This window comes from Corapipo altera, unplaced genomic scaffold, assembly GCF_003945725.1.
Source record: "Corapipo altera isolate COAL_440 unplaced genomic scaffold, ASM394572v1 55, whole genome shotgun sequence".
In the NCBI taxonomy this organism is placed as follows: Eukaryota; Metazoa; Chordata; class Aves; order Passeriformes; family Pipridae; genus Corapipo; species Corapipo altera.
This window is the reverse complement of record NW_020884882.1, coordinates 17,043,549-17,058,326: the sequence shown is the minus strand read 5'-3', so window position 1 is coordinate 17,058,326 and position 14,778 is coordinate 17,043,549. Positions and strand designations below refer to the sequence as shown.

Here is a 14,778-nt window from a genome sequence, read left to right as displayed (position 1 = left end):
TGATTTGTCCTTAAATCACTACCCTTCCATGGCTTTTTTCCCAGTTCATCCCACCCAAACAAAAAAGAAGCAAACTGGTTCTTGTTAGAAATAAAACCAAAACATAAAACCAGGATTCCTTTGGAAGACAAACAACTGAAAAATTCTCATTAGGTTGGTTTGTAACATTCCTGTTTTTTTGAATATCTGGGCGTGTCCTTGGGCTGGACTGGAGCCATCCCTTAACCTCCAAGCCCAGAGCTCCACAAACTGCAGCCTGGGCCACATCCCCAGCCTGTTGGAATGGAGTCATTCATCTTAAATCTCCTTGAATCTCACTGTTTAGTTGCACCAGTTCTGAGCTCAGCCTGTAAATAATATTTTTTTCCACATCAGGAAAGCATTTTTCCAACTTTCTAAATAATTAACATCACACACACACATACATATGTATATTAGCCTCCGTATTTTTCTTACAGCTGCTCCTCTCCGTGGTTTCATTTCCCTGGGAGCTGGTGTGTCCATGAAGACAGAGCACAGACACGTAAGAAAGACAAGCAAGACTATTTCAAAAGAAAATTATTGGAGAAAAAACCAGATTTCTGGAAGTGTTCAGTCAGTAGATGAACAGTAACAACATGAACCCCAGGGTAACAGCCCAATTTGATAAATTTTGCACAGAAAAGAGGTGTAGGAACAACAGAAAGGAAGAGGTGAGCAGATAGCAGTTGATTTCCTCACAGTTGAGTTTAAGAGGAAAACGATTTCTAAGACTCAGGACGGGGCTGATGTTTCAGTGTTCCTCTCTCCACATGAGGACACATCACCAAAACCCTCTTTTACAAGAGTTCAAAGCAGCAAGAACCAGAGTACAGTATCCTGCTGCCATAATTGTTCTAAAAATAAATATAAACTGCTTTTCCCCTGAAAACATCTCAAACCTTTCAGCTTCTCTGGTACCTGGTTAAACTGGCTATGGAGCACGTTCCCAACTTTCCAGCTCTTTAATGTGCAGCTCCTCTGGCTCCCTGTCTACTGCAATTATGCAAATAAAATGCAACTTTATCCTTCCAGCATAATTACATCACACACAATCAGGCTATATTAAGACTGACTTAAGATGAATGAATTCAGTTCATGTAATGATTTCCTAAATCCCCCCCGTGGGATCGTGGCAAAGAAAATTCTGTCCCCAGAGTGACATCAAGTATCAAGACAAATAACTGCAGATCTGGGGCCTGATCCTACAAGAAACCGAGGGCTTTGGGCTCCCTCTGGAGCCAGAGGCTGCTGGGATATTCCCACTGTTAGGAAAATAGGAATGCCAGCTGGGAGACATGCAGAAAACCATGGTGTCCACAGTTCAAGAAAGACAAGAAGCTACTGGAGAGGGTCCAGTGGAGGCCACAAGGATGATCTGGGGTCTGGAGCATCTCTCTGATGAGCAGAGACTGCAGGGGCTGGGCCTGGTTGGTCTGGAGAAGAGAAGGCTGAGAGGGGATCCCATCCATCCACACAAACACCTCCAAGGGGTGTCAGGGTGGTCCCACACTCTGTGCAGGGGTGCCCAGGGACAGGATGAGGAGCAATGGCCATGAACTATCACCTAGGGAGTTCTGCCTCAGGAACCTCTTTACCTCAGGATGCCAGAGCCTGGAACAGCTGCCCAAGGCAGGTGTGGAATCTCCTGCTCTGGAGACATCCCAAACCCATCTGGACATGTCCCTGTGTCACCTGCTCCAGGTGACCGACCCTGCCTGGGCAGGGGGGTTGGACTGGATGGTCTCCACAGGTCACTTCCCACACCAGCTCCTCTGGGATTTCCTGGTTCTTTCCCCTGAACTGGGAGCAGGGGCAGAGTCACACACTCAGGTCGAGGTGCAGGAGCTGCAGTGCCTCTGCTTCCAGGGAGGCTTCCTAGGAATCTTTTCCCAGCATATTTCAAATACTACCTAAGACAGTGATAAAAGGAAAGTGAAAAAAAAGAAAACATGCTCTTGAGGAGTAAAATTAGGGCAACCCTCTCATTCATGACTAACACAGAATTCTCACCAAATCCAGTGGGAATTAAGCTGGTGCTTAACTGTTGCCTTGACCTGGAGCCTGTGAGCCCCAGGGCTGCTGCTCAGGTGGAGCCTGCTGGGCTGGGGTCTGCTCCAGGCACTGGGCTCCATTCTGCTCATTTACTTTGTTCCCATCAACTTATAGGGAAAATCAAGGCAGCTTATTTCTTTTATTTTATGCCTTCACCAAAAGAAATGCATTATTGAATTTTAGGAAGCAGATGTTCATTGCTGGATGATAAAAGAATAAAAATGCCTAATTCCCTTCTCCTGGACTCTTGGCCAAATGAAATTAAAACAACAGAAAGGAAAACAAAACAACATCCAGCAGCCTAAATTCAAGGAAGGCAGCAATCCAGAGGGATAAGAGCCTCCCTAAGCATGGGAACACTAATGCCCAAGGATTCCTGATTTCTGTAAGTAATAGAGCTGTGGATGCTTCTCTTGGTAAATGAAACCAAAATGGAATTGGGCTGGGAATGTGGAGTCCTGGAAAACTGCTCCAGGAGATTGGGGATGTGCATCCCTTTCCTCTCCCTGTAACAGCAGGAGCAGGAGGCAGATCCAGGTGGCATTTGGGGCTGGATGAACAGGCCTGAGGGAGATAAGAACCAGCCTGAAGCTCTCTGAGCAGCCAGGGAGCAGCCAGGGAGCCTCTGCTCCAGACAGGGATACCTGGCTCTGCCTCCTGCCCACCCGGGACAGCCCCTGCTCTGCCCCACTGCCCTGCCCTGCCAGGGAGTCCCTGCAATGCAGGGACCTGAAACATGGATCTGCTCCTAAAGGATGAGCACAGTTAGAGACAGTGATAGGCAAAATGTGATTTAAGCATCACAATTAATCATCCAACCTGCATGGCTACAAGTGCAGGATGCAACCAACCAACCTTCAGGCAATTCTTCAACACAGTCACTGAATAAGAAGGTATTTGTGGGCTCAATAAATATATTTATGCAGATACACCAGATACACTGATATTTACCTCTGTTATTTAACTGACTTTCTATACCTGGACCCTTCCACTCTGCTCTCCTCACTTACTGGGTCCAAAAAAACCCCTCATGGGTTCAGTGTGTAAGACAGAAGTAAAATATTTTAAAACAAGCAAACCTGGAAAGTTTTTGTTTTTGTTTACTGTTGGCAGAGTTTTCTTTTCTGTGTCAGGAACCCACAGGGATGAATACAGACAGTATGAAAAGCTTATTAAAATACCCTAGTTTTCAGAAACAAACCACTTCATTGTCTATCAACTTCAGGTATTTACGGAGAAACAACATTCAAGAACACCTTGGGGGCTGAAAAAAGTAGAAGAAGGAAGCACATGATACACCTGAGAAGAATAACTGATGAGGAGGGAGTGCAGCCACAGGAAAATGCAAATATTTGGTTTTCCAGGGAGTGAAGACACCAGAACCTATTTTAGTGTAGGCAATGTGTTCAAGGACTCTTTGGAGACCCTGCCCCACACACCATGTGCCAGCTGAGGAGTTTGTTTTCTTTACTCAAAGGAAAGTTCTTTACCTTCTGAACCTTGTAAACAACTTTTCATATTACAGAGAACACAGACTAATCAACCAGTTTGGTGCCCAGAGGAAGCCACGTGGATAGTTAAGCATCCCTGCACACAAAAGGATTAACAAATTGAGGAGAGATCAGACAACAAACTCTTCAGAACACAAAGGAATGTTGGGAAACAAAGGGATTATGTCAAAGTTTCCCATAAGTTTTATATACATGTGCATATGTATAGGTGTGTATATTTTTCAAGCACACAAGCAACATACATAAGTAAATGTAGTGCTTAATCTGCAGGAAATAAAAATTAATCTAAGTTTCAGTGGAAACTACTGATCTGAAAAGGAAGTTTTACTCCTTCAGTGGAGAACTTCTCCACTGCTTCAGAGTTGAGACAAAGGTTGCAATAGACTTTCTGCCTCCCTGTATCCACACGACACATTCAGATCATTTGGGTTTCCTTTCCTTTGGGTGATGGAAGCCCTGTGACATCCCCACAGCTCAGGGTGGGCTCTGGGATTGTGCTCCAATAACCCACTGCTGGCAGCTGCTGCCGTGGGAATGATGCTGGGTGTCCATGTGGGGAACAGGGAGATTTGGGGAAAATTCAGCACTTACCCCATGTGCTTCCCAGTCTGTACCACCCTGTTCTGGGCATCTTTATCCCAAAGCACTTACGGGGAAAATCCCAGGTGACCAATTGTGCCCCGGCAGCGTGTGGGGAGCAGGAGGGGAGGGGAAGGGAGGGAGGGGAGCTCTTACCCTCGATGGTGGCTCTCTTGGGCAGGATGGTGATGGCCCCCTCGGCGACGTCCTCCTGCTGCAGCAGCGGGCCCACCTTGGAGCCCCACGTGTCCGAGCCCACCCACAGGAAATGTCCCACTTGATCCGCCCTCTTGGCGGCCGCCAGGATCTGCCTGTGGGAGAGAAGGGCGTGTTCACACGGTCGTGGGGTTTAAACACGGAACTGCTGCAGGAGACGGCCTGTGCCAGGGGCAGAACGGGGGCACTCAGTCATCCCAGAGGGCTTTTCCAACCTAATCGACTCTGTCATGAGCAGAAACAGCACATTACTGCACCCAGGTCTAGTGGAAGGTGTTGGTGCCCATGGCAGGGGCTTGGAACAAGATGATCATTAAAGGTCCCTCCCAACCCAAACCATCCTTTGCAGCACCAACAGGACTTCTCTATAAATTCTCCTGTATCCCATGACTGACACGTTGATTCCACCAAAACTTAAGAGTTTTGCCACTGACTTTATTGAAACTTCATCCTGAATTCTTTTTGTCTCACTGTAGGACTGAGCCTTTCAGCAACTGATGATTCCATCACAATTTTAAGCTGATTTAAAATTCTGGAGTGAGAATGTGGAAGACGGGCAAGTAAGAAATGAAATATAAAATAGTCTTTGTATTATTTTATGAGCCAGTTCTATGTGATTTAACCTTGAGCATCTAAGTCACTTTATCACTATTAAGCTTCATTTGCCATAAAATAGAGCCTGAAATAATTAATTATACATGATAGAACGAGCTTGGAGAGAGGGGCGTGCTCTTAGTGCCTCTTTGAGGGGTAAGGTCAGACCTGCCATCCAATGCATGGGTAACCCTATGCCAGGAAAAGCTCTCAGGTCCTGGTCACCGTTCCTGTGCCCCCAGTGTGGTCTGGGCACCCCCTGAGCCAGGGCAGAGCACCCTCATGCCTGGTGCTTCCCCCACATCCCAAACTCCACCCCCCGCATCACTCTTACCGACAGACATTCCCACTTCACTCCTCCCGTTCTTTTTGCCTTGCCTTTGCTGCAGAGCTGCCCAGCCCCATGAATTCCCTCAGCTGCCCTTACCTGATGTCCTCATCGTTGGCGAAGATGACGATGGCCCTGGCGTTGGGCGTCTCCAGCAGCTGCCGGATGATCTTGTCGAAGTCGATGGTCTTGTCCTTGCGGTCCTGGGGGATCTTCAGGGACTGGGCAATGCAGAGCCCACCTGAGCCAGAGACAGGGGAGAGCAGAAGGACTGTCACAGGAGGAAAGTGGAACAGCAGAGGGCTGCATCCTGCGTGGGGATGGCAGCGGGAACTGCACACGGGGGAGGGGAGCCTGGGGGAAAGACCAGTTCTCTGATGGGATCACTGCCCTTGTGGGCACTTCATGTGCCACTTCCTGAGGGTTTCACACCATTATTTCATATTCACACCATTATTTCATATTCATACCCTTATTCATACCATTATTTTTTTGCACAGAGAGCTCCAATACGCACAGTCTGCATGGCTGGGTAGGGCTGTGGTTTAAACAGGTGGAAAAACCCAACATTGTGAAAAAGCAAAATAAGCAAATATATGGTCAGTGGAAGAATTAAAAATAGAGGAATTAAAAAAATAAACCAATCCAAACGGCAACCTGAATAAGCTTAAACTGACTAAAAAAACCCCTGAAACAAAAGGTTGAAAAGTAAGTGATGCTGGAGGTGTATTACACAAATTTTATCTCAGCAAAGGGCTGAAATTCTTCTTGGTTTTGCAAGTTAAAGGCTCTTGAGGTAAAATGTTTCCACTGAAATGACTTATCTGGAATAAGAACAGCCAAGGAGTTGAAATATTGGTAATGTAAAACAAACAAACAAACAAACAAACAAACAAGGATAAAAATGAAAATCAAGGATAAAGATCAAGAAAATCCTTATTTGTTCCAATGCCCATCACCAACTGGGCTGGAGAAACCCAAATATTGAAGCCTTGAGATAAAGTACGTCTGTGAATGGGACTTCTTATAAATACACAGAAAACAAGGTACAGAGTGTGAGCACGGAACAGGGACACTCACAGCCAGGGCAGAGAAAGGCTCCCTGCCAGCACAGTGCCCAGAGTACAGTTATTTAGGTTGTTTTAGGAAAAATAAAAGAGAAAACCATCCCATCTCCAGTGATATTCTGCTTGTTGCTGGCAGATGAAAACACAACTTTTGCCTTAATTATTTTGTTTCTCAGTGGTAAACACTTTCATCTTTTATGGCATCTCAGATACCAACCTCCCCACTCTACTGCACAATGTGTTAATTAATAACATACCAGAGCTGCTTAATAAGAAACAGCAGTGGGGATGAGTTAATTAAAAGGCAGCAGGACAAAGGAGAGATTCACAGATATGCTTTAAAATACAGATCTAAAAGTACTGCTAAACGAGGCAGTGGAGAAGGTGTTTGTGTGGAGGGATCCTACAGGGGGAGGAGGAGGCTCATCCCCAGCACACACCATCTGCCAATGCAGCACCATCCTTGACTCTGGGCACAGCAGCCACGACAACACCTGGAGGAACCCCTGGAACAGCCGTGAAAACCAAACTCAGCCCTTAAAATTGTGAAATCTGCCTCCTGTGCAGGTCCCTGAGCACGTCCCAGAGCAGGGCAGGCTCCTTTCCCCTTGTTTGAGAGGCAGAGAAGCTGAGATGCAGGGGCTGCCTGAAGGCAAAGCTGCTCTGCTGTACTGGCTGCTCCAAAAGCTCTGGGGGAAGAAGGACTGGTTTGGTGGGAAGAAATAAAACAGTGAAAAGGAAAGGCAGGGAAAGAATAAAAGAGAGTAATAACCCCCAAGTTTTTCTCTGACTCACACAAAATCTTTCGGTTTGTTTCACAATTATCACAACCTGAAATTTTCACAACCTGGTGTTTTTGTTGTTTGTTTGTTTGTTTTCAAAGAAAACAATACAGGTTTTTAAAAATAAATTTAATTTTTAAATGGAGATACAAAGCCTTGCTGCTAGCGAGTTCTAAAATCTGAAGAGTTTAAAATGCTCTCTTTTTTTCCCCAGTCAAAATTAGGCAGAATGAACTCCAATCCGTGAGCAGTGCTATCCAGATTTCCTGAAATGACCCACTTGGCAGGGATTGCAGCTGGTTAAAAGCACAGCTCCCCCAGCCAGCCCTGGCTCTGAGCATCCTGCTCCATGGCAGGGCCAGGGCACCACCCAGGCACAGCAGTCAGGGATGCCCTCCACGTGGCTCTGCTGGGGGAACATCTCTCTGCCCTGGCATCAAGCCTAAGGAGAATTTCAAGTTATTATCTGCTCCTGGGAAGTCCCTGTGCCCTCCCTGGCACTCCATCACTCCAAGCCAAGCTACTCCAAACCTCTCCCGAGAGACTCCAATTTCTCTTGTAAAACAAGGACGTGGCAACTTTGGAGAATTCATTGACAGAAAAGAAAGAAAAAAACCCAACCCAACCCCTAGAATGCTACAGAGCTCCAAGATTTGTCACTTGGAAATTTATTCCTTCCCTCCACAGTGTCCTTTTGAGAGGCTCCCACTGTGACAGAGCAGAGCAGGAGCAGATGTATTTTATGGCATTGGGACCAAAGGGCTTCTCTGTGCTGGATGGAGCCATTATTTAGACACATCTGAAGCTGCTGTGAAGGTTCTTTGCAGTCCTTCATCACTTCCCATCACCTTCAGTCAGAAAAGGTGAGAGGACTGGGAATGCAGCCCCAAAGAGCAAATAGAGGCCTGAGGAACAAATACGGCCCCGAAGCCACCCAAAGGGGTCAAAGTGTGTTATTTTCCAGTTTGCTCAGCTCAAATCCACCCCAGGCAGCTCTGAGACCAGAGCACAAAGGTCCTGCAGCAGCAGTGATCCATCACAGCACCCACCTACCCCAGCCCATGAGCTGCTGCTCACATCCAACCCCCGAGCTGGGATAACAGTGCTCCCATCCCTCTGGAGGAGCCCGTGGCAGGCAGGGCCCCCTGGCATTTACCACTCTCAGCAAGCAGAGGTGTCCAAGGAACTGGGGGCAGATTGTCCAAATGGTACAGATAGAATAAGTTCAGCTTTCATATTCTCGTCCCGCATTCCTGTTCCGCCAGGAAACGTGTGCACAGTTATTTAACCTGTCAGGTTAATGCACTGCACTCACCAGGGAAAAACCGCTCAGGCAATTAAGTGATAGCAACGTGAAAGTTGCAAATTCAGGCCTTTGCCATGAATTCCTGCAATGATCCATTACCCTGACGGACTGGAGGAGTGGCACATGCTCTCACTGGCACCAAGTGCTGTGGCAAAGGGTGGGAGTCTGGATCCAAAACCACCTGAGACCAAACTGGGGCTGCTCTGACACACCCGGAGAAGCTGTGGCTGCCCCATCCCTGGAAGTGTCCAAGGCCAGGTTGGATGGGCTTGGAGCAACCTGGGCTAGTGGAAGGTGCCCCTGCCCATGGCAGGGGGTGCAACTGGATGAGCTTTAAGGCCCCTTCCAAGTAAACCATTATAGGATTTTATGATTCCATGACTTTGTGTCTCCAGCCTCACGCCGGATCCTTTGCTGTGAGATGACCAACACGCTCGTCTTGCTGTGATCAAAAGTTGGGACATCAAGGCCATCCACCCACTGTGGAGTGACTCCCAACAGCACAAGCACTCTACAGCATTATCATGTGATGGTTTTTCCTGGGAATCCCTCTCCTAAGTCACAGATATGGCACAGGGGTCAGGCCACATCCCAGGACGCTCCAGCTCCCGGCAGCTGGAGGGCAGGCAGATGGAGCCAGCTGGGTGGCAGCTGACAGCACACAGGAACTGGGAAGAGAGTCTCAAAAATATCCTGGCTGCCTTCCTTCCCTCCCCTGCCAGCTCCTGTGCTGCTCTGGAGCAGATCCCCAGGAGGGTTCTCCAGGCTGGAGCAGTCACGCGCTAAATTGGTCGGGGCATTAAACCCCCAGCGCTGGTATTTAAGGGTAATGGATGTATCTGGTAATCAAAGTGTTGCTTCAGTATCCATGGATACCCACGATTATGTGGTATTTGGATTCTGGTACAACACTAAGTACATTATTCCGCTTCCCTGAAATTCTCCAGGAGCTATTTTTCTTATCACCACTTAATTGGATTATCAGGTAGCAAAAGAGACACTTTAACACTTTTTCAGCTGATTTATCTGCAGAGATCCTCTTGGGGGGGGGGGGGAATTACTTTTAGCAACACTGAAAACATCACAAAGTTATGTTGTTGCTGCTGATTATTAAAAGGAACTTTCAATTAATTTGATTAATATGTTACTTTAAAATTAGCAGCTGCCAGGAGCTGCCTCCTGGATGTTTATTAAAGTTATGGGAACAACAGACAAAGCCTTTGGCATTGCACGGCTCGGCACAGCTCATCCTCCACTGGCAGGGATTTGAGGACCTTTCTCGCTGCTCATCAGCACAGAAAACATCCTCAAATCAGGATTTTAACAAAGGCTTATTGGGAAGGGTGGGAAAGGGACAGGTTAAGTGCAGATGGCAACTAGAATTTTAATCTAAACAATAAAAACAAGAAGTCTTCAAGTGTGGAGGATTTCTGACCCCTCGGAAAGACCCCGCCAGGGAGCTGCTGTGGTCCCATGATGATCCAACAAGCAGGACCCCCCATCACACAAGGGGAAATACAGTTTAACCTCAGCTTGGGGCAGGAAAAGGAGAGGAATTAACTGGGGAAGAAACAAAATAAACCTCAAAGGCACATAGTAGGGTTTTTTCACTGCTATATATGTTTTTTATGCCACTGCTGGGCTCTGGCATATCCTTCTATACCCTGCATATACAATTTATGAGCTGCAATGAATTTTACTTGTGAACCTCATATATTCTGCAGACAGGAAACTAATGGCAGTAACACTGAAGACTGAGTTAGAGAAGTCAGTACTCTCCCCATGTGAAAACTCCAATCCCACAATTGAGGATATTTCCCTGATAAAGCAGAGTCACATCCCAAAGGAAGTGGAACGACAGAGATTATTTGATACTCTTGAAATGCAGCCGGGCTGGCAGCTTGTTTGGCGTCAAACTCCTCAGCAGAGAGAGAGAACTGTTCAAACAGCTGCCACAAAACCACCAAATCTTCAAGGAACAGTCACTGGGAAGTCAATACATGACTCACACCTTTAGAGCAGAGCAGGAGCCTCTGTGGCAGGGAGGGAGTTCAGGTGGGGTTTTGTTATATGAGGGAGTTCACATTTCAGCAAAACCTAGAATAAACCTCTCCATGTCCGTGCTGCAGGACTGATCCTCAGCCTCTTGCAAGAAATAAATGAGATTTTCAGTAAATCACTCTAATGTAGGAAAACTTCCAGCGCCATTCCCAAAGCTGCAGATTCACAGCACACTGACCTGGATCTCTGATATCCCCCTGTCCCACAAGGTGCCACCAGTGTGGAAGTTCACCAGGGATGGGCTGGGGTCATCAGAACGCTCCAGAGGAAAGATCTCAAGCATTTATCCAACAGCTCCAGTCCTGCTCCATGTCCCCAGGAAAGCTGGGATGCAGAGCCCGGAGGAGATCCCAGGGTGATCCAGCACCAGCTCTGCCTGAGGCACTACAAAGGGATTTTAATCTGTGGACATCAGCTGGTTGGTAGAAAAGTTCCTGCCATTCCATGCAGCCAGAAATGGAAATAAATTAATCCATTCTGACCCCCCAAATTAAAACACAGCAAGGCACATTCAAAGACAACTGGCTGGATTTCATTCTGCCTGGATTTCCTGGTCCAAACCAGCACAGAATATTCAGAATCCTCAGGAAAAAAGAACTTCAAGTTAAAGAAATGGCTAATAGAGAGATCTAGAAATGCCAGCTGGGTCCTTGTCTCCAAAATCAAAGTTCTAACAAGACTCTGTATTGGGCTGTTGAGTCATTACCAGGAATAGTTAATATCCTTAATTTCCTGCTTACCAAGAGCTACAAAGTTCCTGCTTATGCCAATAAAAGAAGTTTGCAACTGCCCTGATCTGCAGATGGGCTCAAATTTAAATTACATCTCCAGAGTATCATAATTCAATTGTAAAAATGAAAAGTGCACCAATAATAAAATTACATTAAAACATGAAACTACAACAAGTTATCCAAGAGAAGGATCCCTGTGGATACCAAACAGCTTTAACTCAGAAACTTTCTACACATGAAGAATCTACTGAATCATTTTTGAATTTTATGTTTGCTAATCTTGTTTATTGTTTCATTTTTTCACATTAACCCTCATCATAACCTAACACCAGAACACCTAAACTGATACAGAAGACTAATGTTTCTAGTATGTAATTCGTTAATGCTTAATTCCATTGTGTCAGACCTTTGCTGCATGTTTAATGACATTCCTGGTGCGTTTTATCACCTCAAAATTGTCCTTTATTATGGCAGTTACACTCCAGCAATATACAAAAAATTAAGACTCTCTCTGGAACACCAAATTAAATTATAAGAATGGTATGGGATCATTTTGAAAGATTTAGAAAAGCTCTGTTTGCTAGAGACAAAATGAAGAAAATTAAGATACCCCGTTAGACCCAGAGCCACACAGGGGCTTGGGAGCATGTGTAGGAGCAGGAGAGGTTTTTGCAACAGGAGGAACTTGGGATTTATTTGCTTCCGAAAATCTGTGCTATAGAAAGAAGGTGCACTGGAGCCACACAGTGTATCCATGCAGAAAAAAACCCAATATAAAATAAAATGATGGTTCAGCTTCAAACAACTAAAACACTTTCGTTGTTACAACTTCATGCCAGGAGTGCTCCAATGAGCTGGTCTGGAGCAGAGCCCTGCAAAGCCTCCAGAGGGGATAAACCCTGCTCAGAGGGACACTGAGATCCCCCTAACAATGAAACGTTGCCATTTTGAAAGGAGACTGGATCCCAGGAAATCAAGAGAGAAAATAACTGATAAACCATTCCCTGTTTTCCTGTAAGGGCCCGGAACAAACAGATTCTCAACTGAAGAACATTCCTGATGCCTTGAATCATTTCCCTGTTTTTACAGCAGGTGCTGCTGGCAAAGGGAAAAGAGAGACCCCAAATCCAGACCCCTGAATAGAGGTGACAGGGGTGCAATGTGGGGTCTGTGGGACAGCCCTGGGTGCACCTCCTGATCCACAGGATGGGTCCCCCAGGAGTGCAACACGCTTTGTGTGATCTCATATGGCACAAATCCCAAAATAACGGGAACACAGGAGAGAATCCCACAGTTGTTACGTTCGGAAAAGACCTTTGAGGTCACTGAGTCCGACCATCAACCAGCACCATCACCATGTTCACCTAAACCATGTCCTCAATCCTCCCCTTTCTGAGCTGGGTTTAGTCAGCCTAAGCCCAGCTCTGCAGCGCTGTGTATAAAAATAGCAAAGGCAAAGTTCTCAGCAATGGTGGCAGAACACTTTCTAAAACACATTTGCTTTAGGAACAACTGTGGGCGGTGAAAGCTCTGGCTGCAGGAGGCAGAAACAAAGCCCCAAAAATACCGTGTTCCACAGCAGAGCCTTCAGCCAAGCCATGATCCAAATGAGGGCTGTGCTCCACACAAACACCAGCCAAGGATCTCAGTCCTGCAGCTGGTTCAGAAAACCCCCAAACTGGCACACTCAGAGCCCTGAACTGCCATTCCTGGGGAGGGGCACGGGAAGCAGCCCCTGCTGCAGACACAGCTTTCCTCGGGCATCTCCAGAGGCTCCTGATGCCCAAAGGGAGGGAAACGTGGCAAGGCTGGTCCTGAAGGGACACATAGCTGTCTTGAAAGGAGATTGGACTCCAGGGAATCAAGAAAGAAATAGAATTGGTAAAATATTCCCTGTTTTCCTGTAAATAAGTGCTGGACAGCACCTTCCTTGGCACAGCTTGAGGCCGTTCCCTCTCCTCCTGTCCCTTGTTCCCTGGGAGCAGAGCCCGACCCCCCCTGGCTCCCCCCTCCTGTCAGGGACTTGCAGAGCCAGAAGGTCCCCCCTGAGCCTCCTTTTCTGCAGGCTGAGCCCCCCCCAGCTCCCTCAGCTGCTCCAGCCCCTTCCCAGCTCCGTTCCCTTCCTTGGCTGCTCTCCACACACATGGTCCAACCTGAGTCTCCGCAGCTGTGGCTCTGCAAACCAGACCTGTTCCCTGCCATGGAACCTTCCAGCAGCTGCATCTCCCCTCCAGCACGCCCTCCCCGGGCAGAGGGCAGCCAGACTCCCCCCTCCAGGCCCTGGATTGCTCCCCACGGGTCCTGGATGCAGGGCTGCTCCCGAACAGAGCCCCTGGAGGCTGCTTTGGCTGCCTTGCAGGACACGATTTCCTGCCACCACCCCCCACACAGATCCTGAGCCGTGGGGCTGCTTGTTGGAGCTGCCTCTTGGAGCTGCACTGTGTAATTTAGGGACTGTGCTGTTCCTGCAGGGACATTTCCCCCCAGCAATAACGGTGCCACCTCTGGGTAGTGAATCATTATAAACTCAGAGCACAAAATGATCTCTACTGATGAAGCTTTTCTAACCACAGTTTAGAATGTTCCCTTGTTCCTAATTAATTTTTTCTTGGAGAGGTAAGGTGGTGTTTTAGCCTGCTCTCAGTTAATGGTATTTTTGTGGCTGTTATGTATCTGTGAGGGCAAGTAAAGACTTGTCAGTTCTTCAAAGAATGAGAAATCTAGAGAGTGGCAATGACACAATGGGAAATCTCAGTGGGAAAGGAGGGAGAAGAAGAAACCTTTGAAGTATAATTTTGGAAGGAAACCTGTTTCCTGATTTTTCCACCCAAGAACAGGCCAGCATGAAAACATTCTTTCCTGGACCCCATGTCAGGCTTGCAAAAGCTCTGCAGTAGATCAGGGACATGGAGCAGGCCTCAGAGGGACTCCTGGGCTGTGAGTCAGTGAGGACATGGGGTGAGGATTGGGCTGGAGCACAGAACTCCAAGGGAAGCTCCTGACAGCAAATGGGGGGTTGACATTCACTGCTCTTAGTTACGGAGATCACAGAGTCATGAAGGCTGGAAAAGACCTTCAAGATCAAGTCCAACCTTCAGCCAAACCCCACCACGTCCACTAAACCATATCAACTCATGTTTTGGCAGGAAGACAGGAGGAAACAGGGTGTGAGCCTGGGGGACATGGAGGGTTGAAGGAAAAGGAGATGGCTTCCATGACATCAGGGCACTTAGGGATATGGTTTAAGGGTGGTGATGGTGCTGTGTTTTTGGTTGGACTCAGAGATCTTGAAAGTCTCTTCCAACCTTGATGATTCTGTGATTTCTGTGGCATTTTGTTTCACCTCTAGTTCATAGAATGGTTTGGGGTTGGAAGGGACCTTACAGACCATCCAATTCCAACCCCCTGCCATGGGACACCTTCCACTAGACCAGTTTGCTCAGAGTTTCATCCAACCTGGCCCTGGACACTTCCAGGAATGGGGCAGCCACAGCTTCTCTGGGCAGCCTGTGCCAGTTCCTTGTGTCTCA

General features: G+C 47.3%; 1 protein-coding gene across 6 annotated transcripts in view; it reads right to left on the bottom strand.

Moving 5' to 3' along the window:
• GRM7 (glutamate metabotropic receptor 7) overlaps positions 1–14,778 on the bottom strand; it is a 139,938-nt gene that overhangs the window by 89,443 nt on the left and 35,717 nt on the right. For all 6 annotated transcript variants that reach the window (XM_027640729.1, XM_027640725.1, XM_027640726.1 and 3 more), the window contains exons 2-3: positions 5,401–5,542; positions 4,320–4,474 (exon numbers count right to left, since the gene is read on the bottom strand). In XM_027640729.1, the coding sequence (XP_027496530.1) occupies positions 4,320–4,474; positions 5,401–5,542 (297 nt within the window). The remainder of the gene's footprint in view (positions 1–4,319; positions 4,475–5,400; positions 5,543–14,778) is intronic.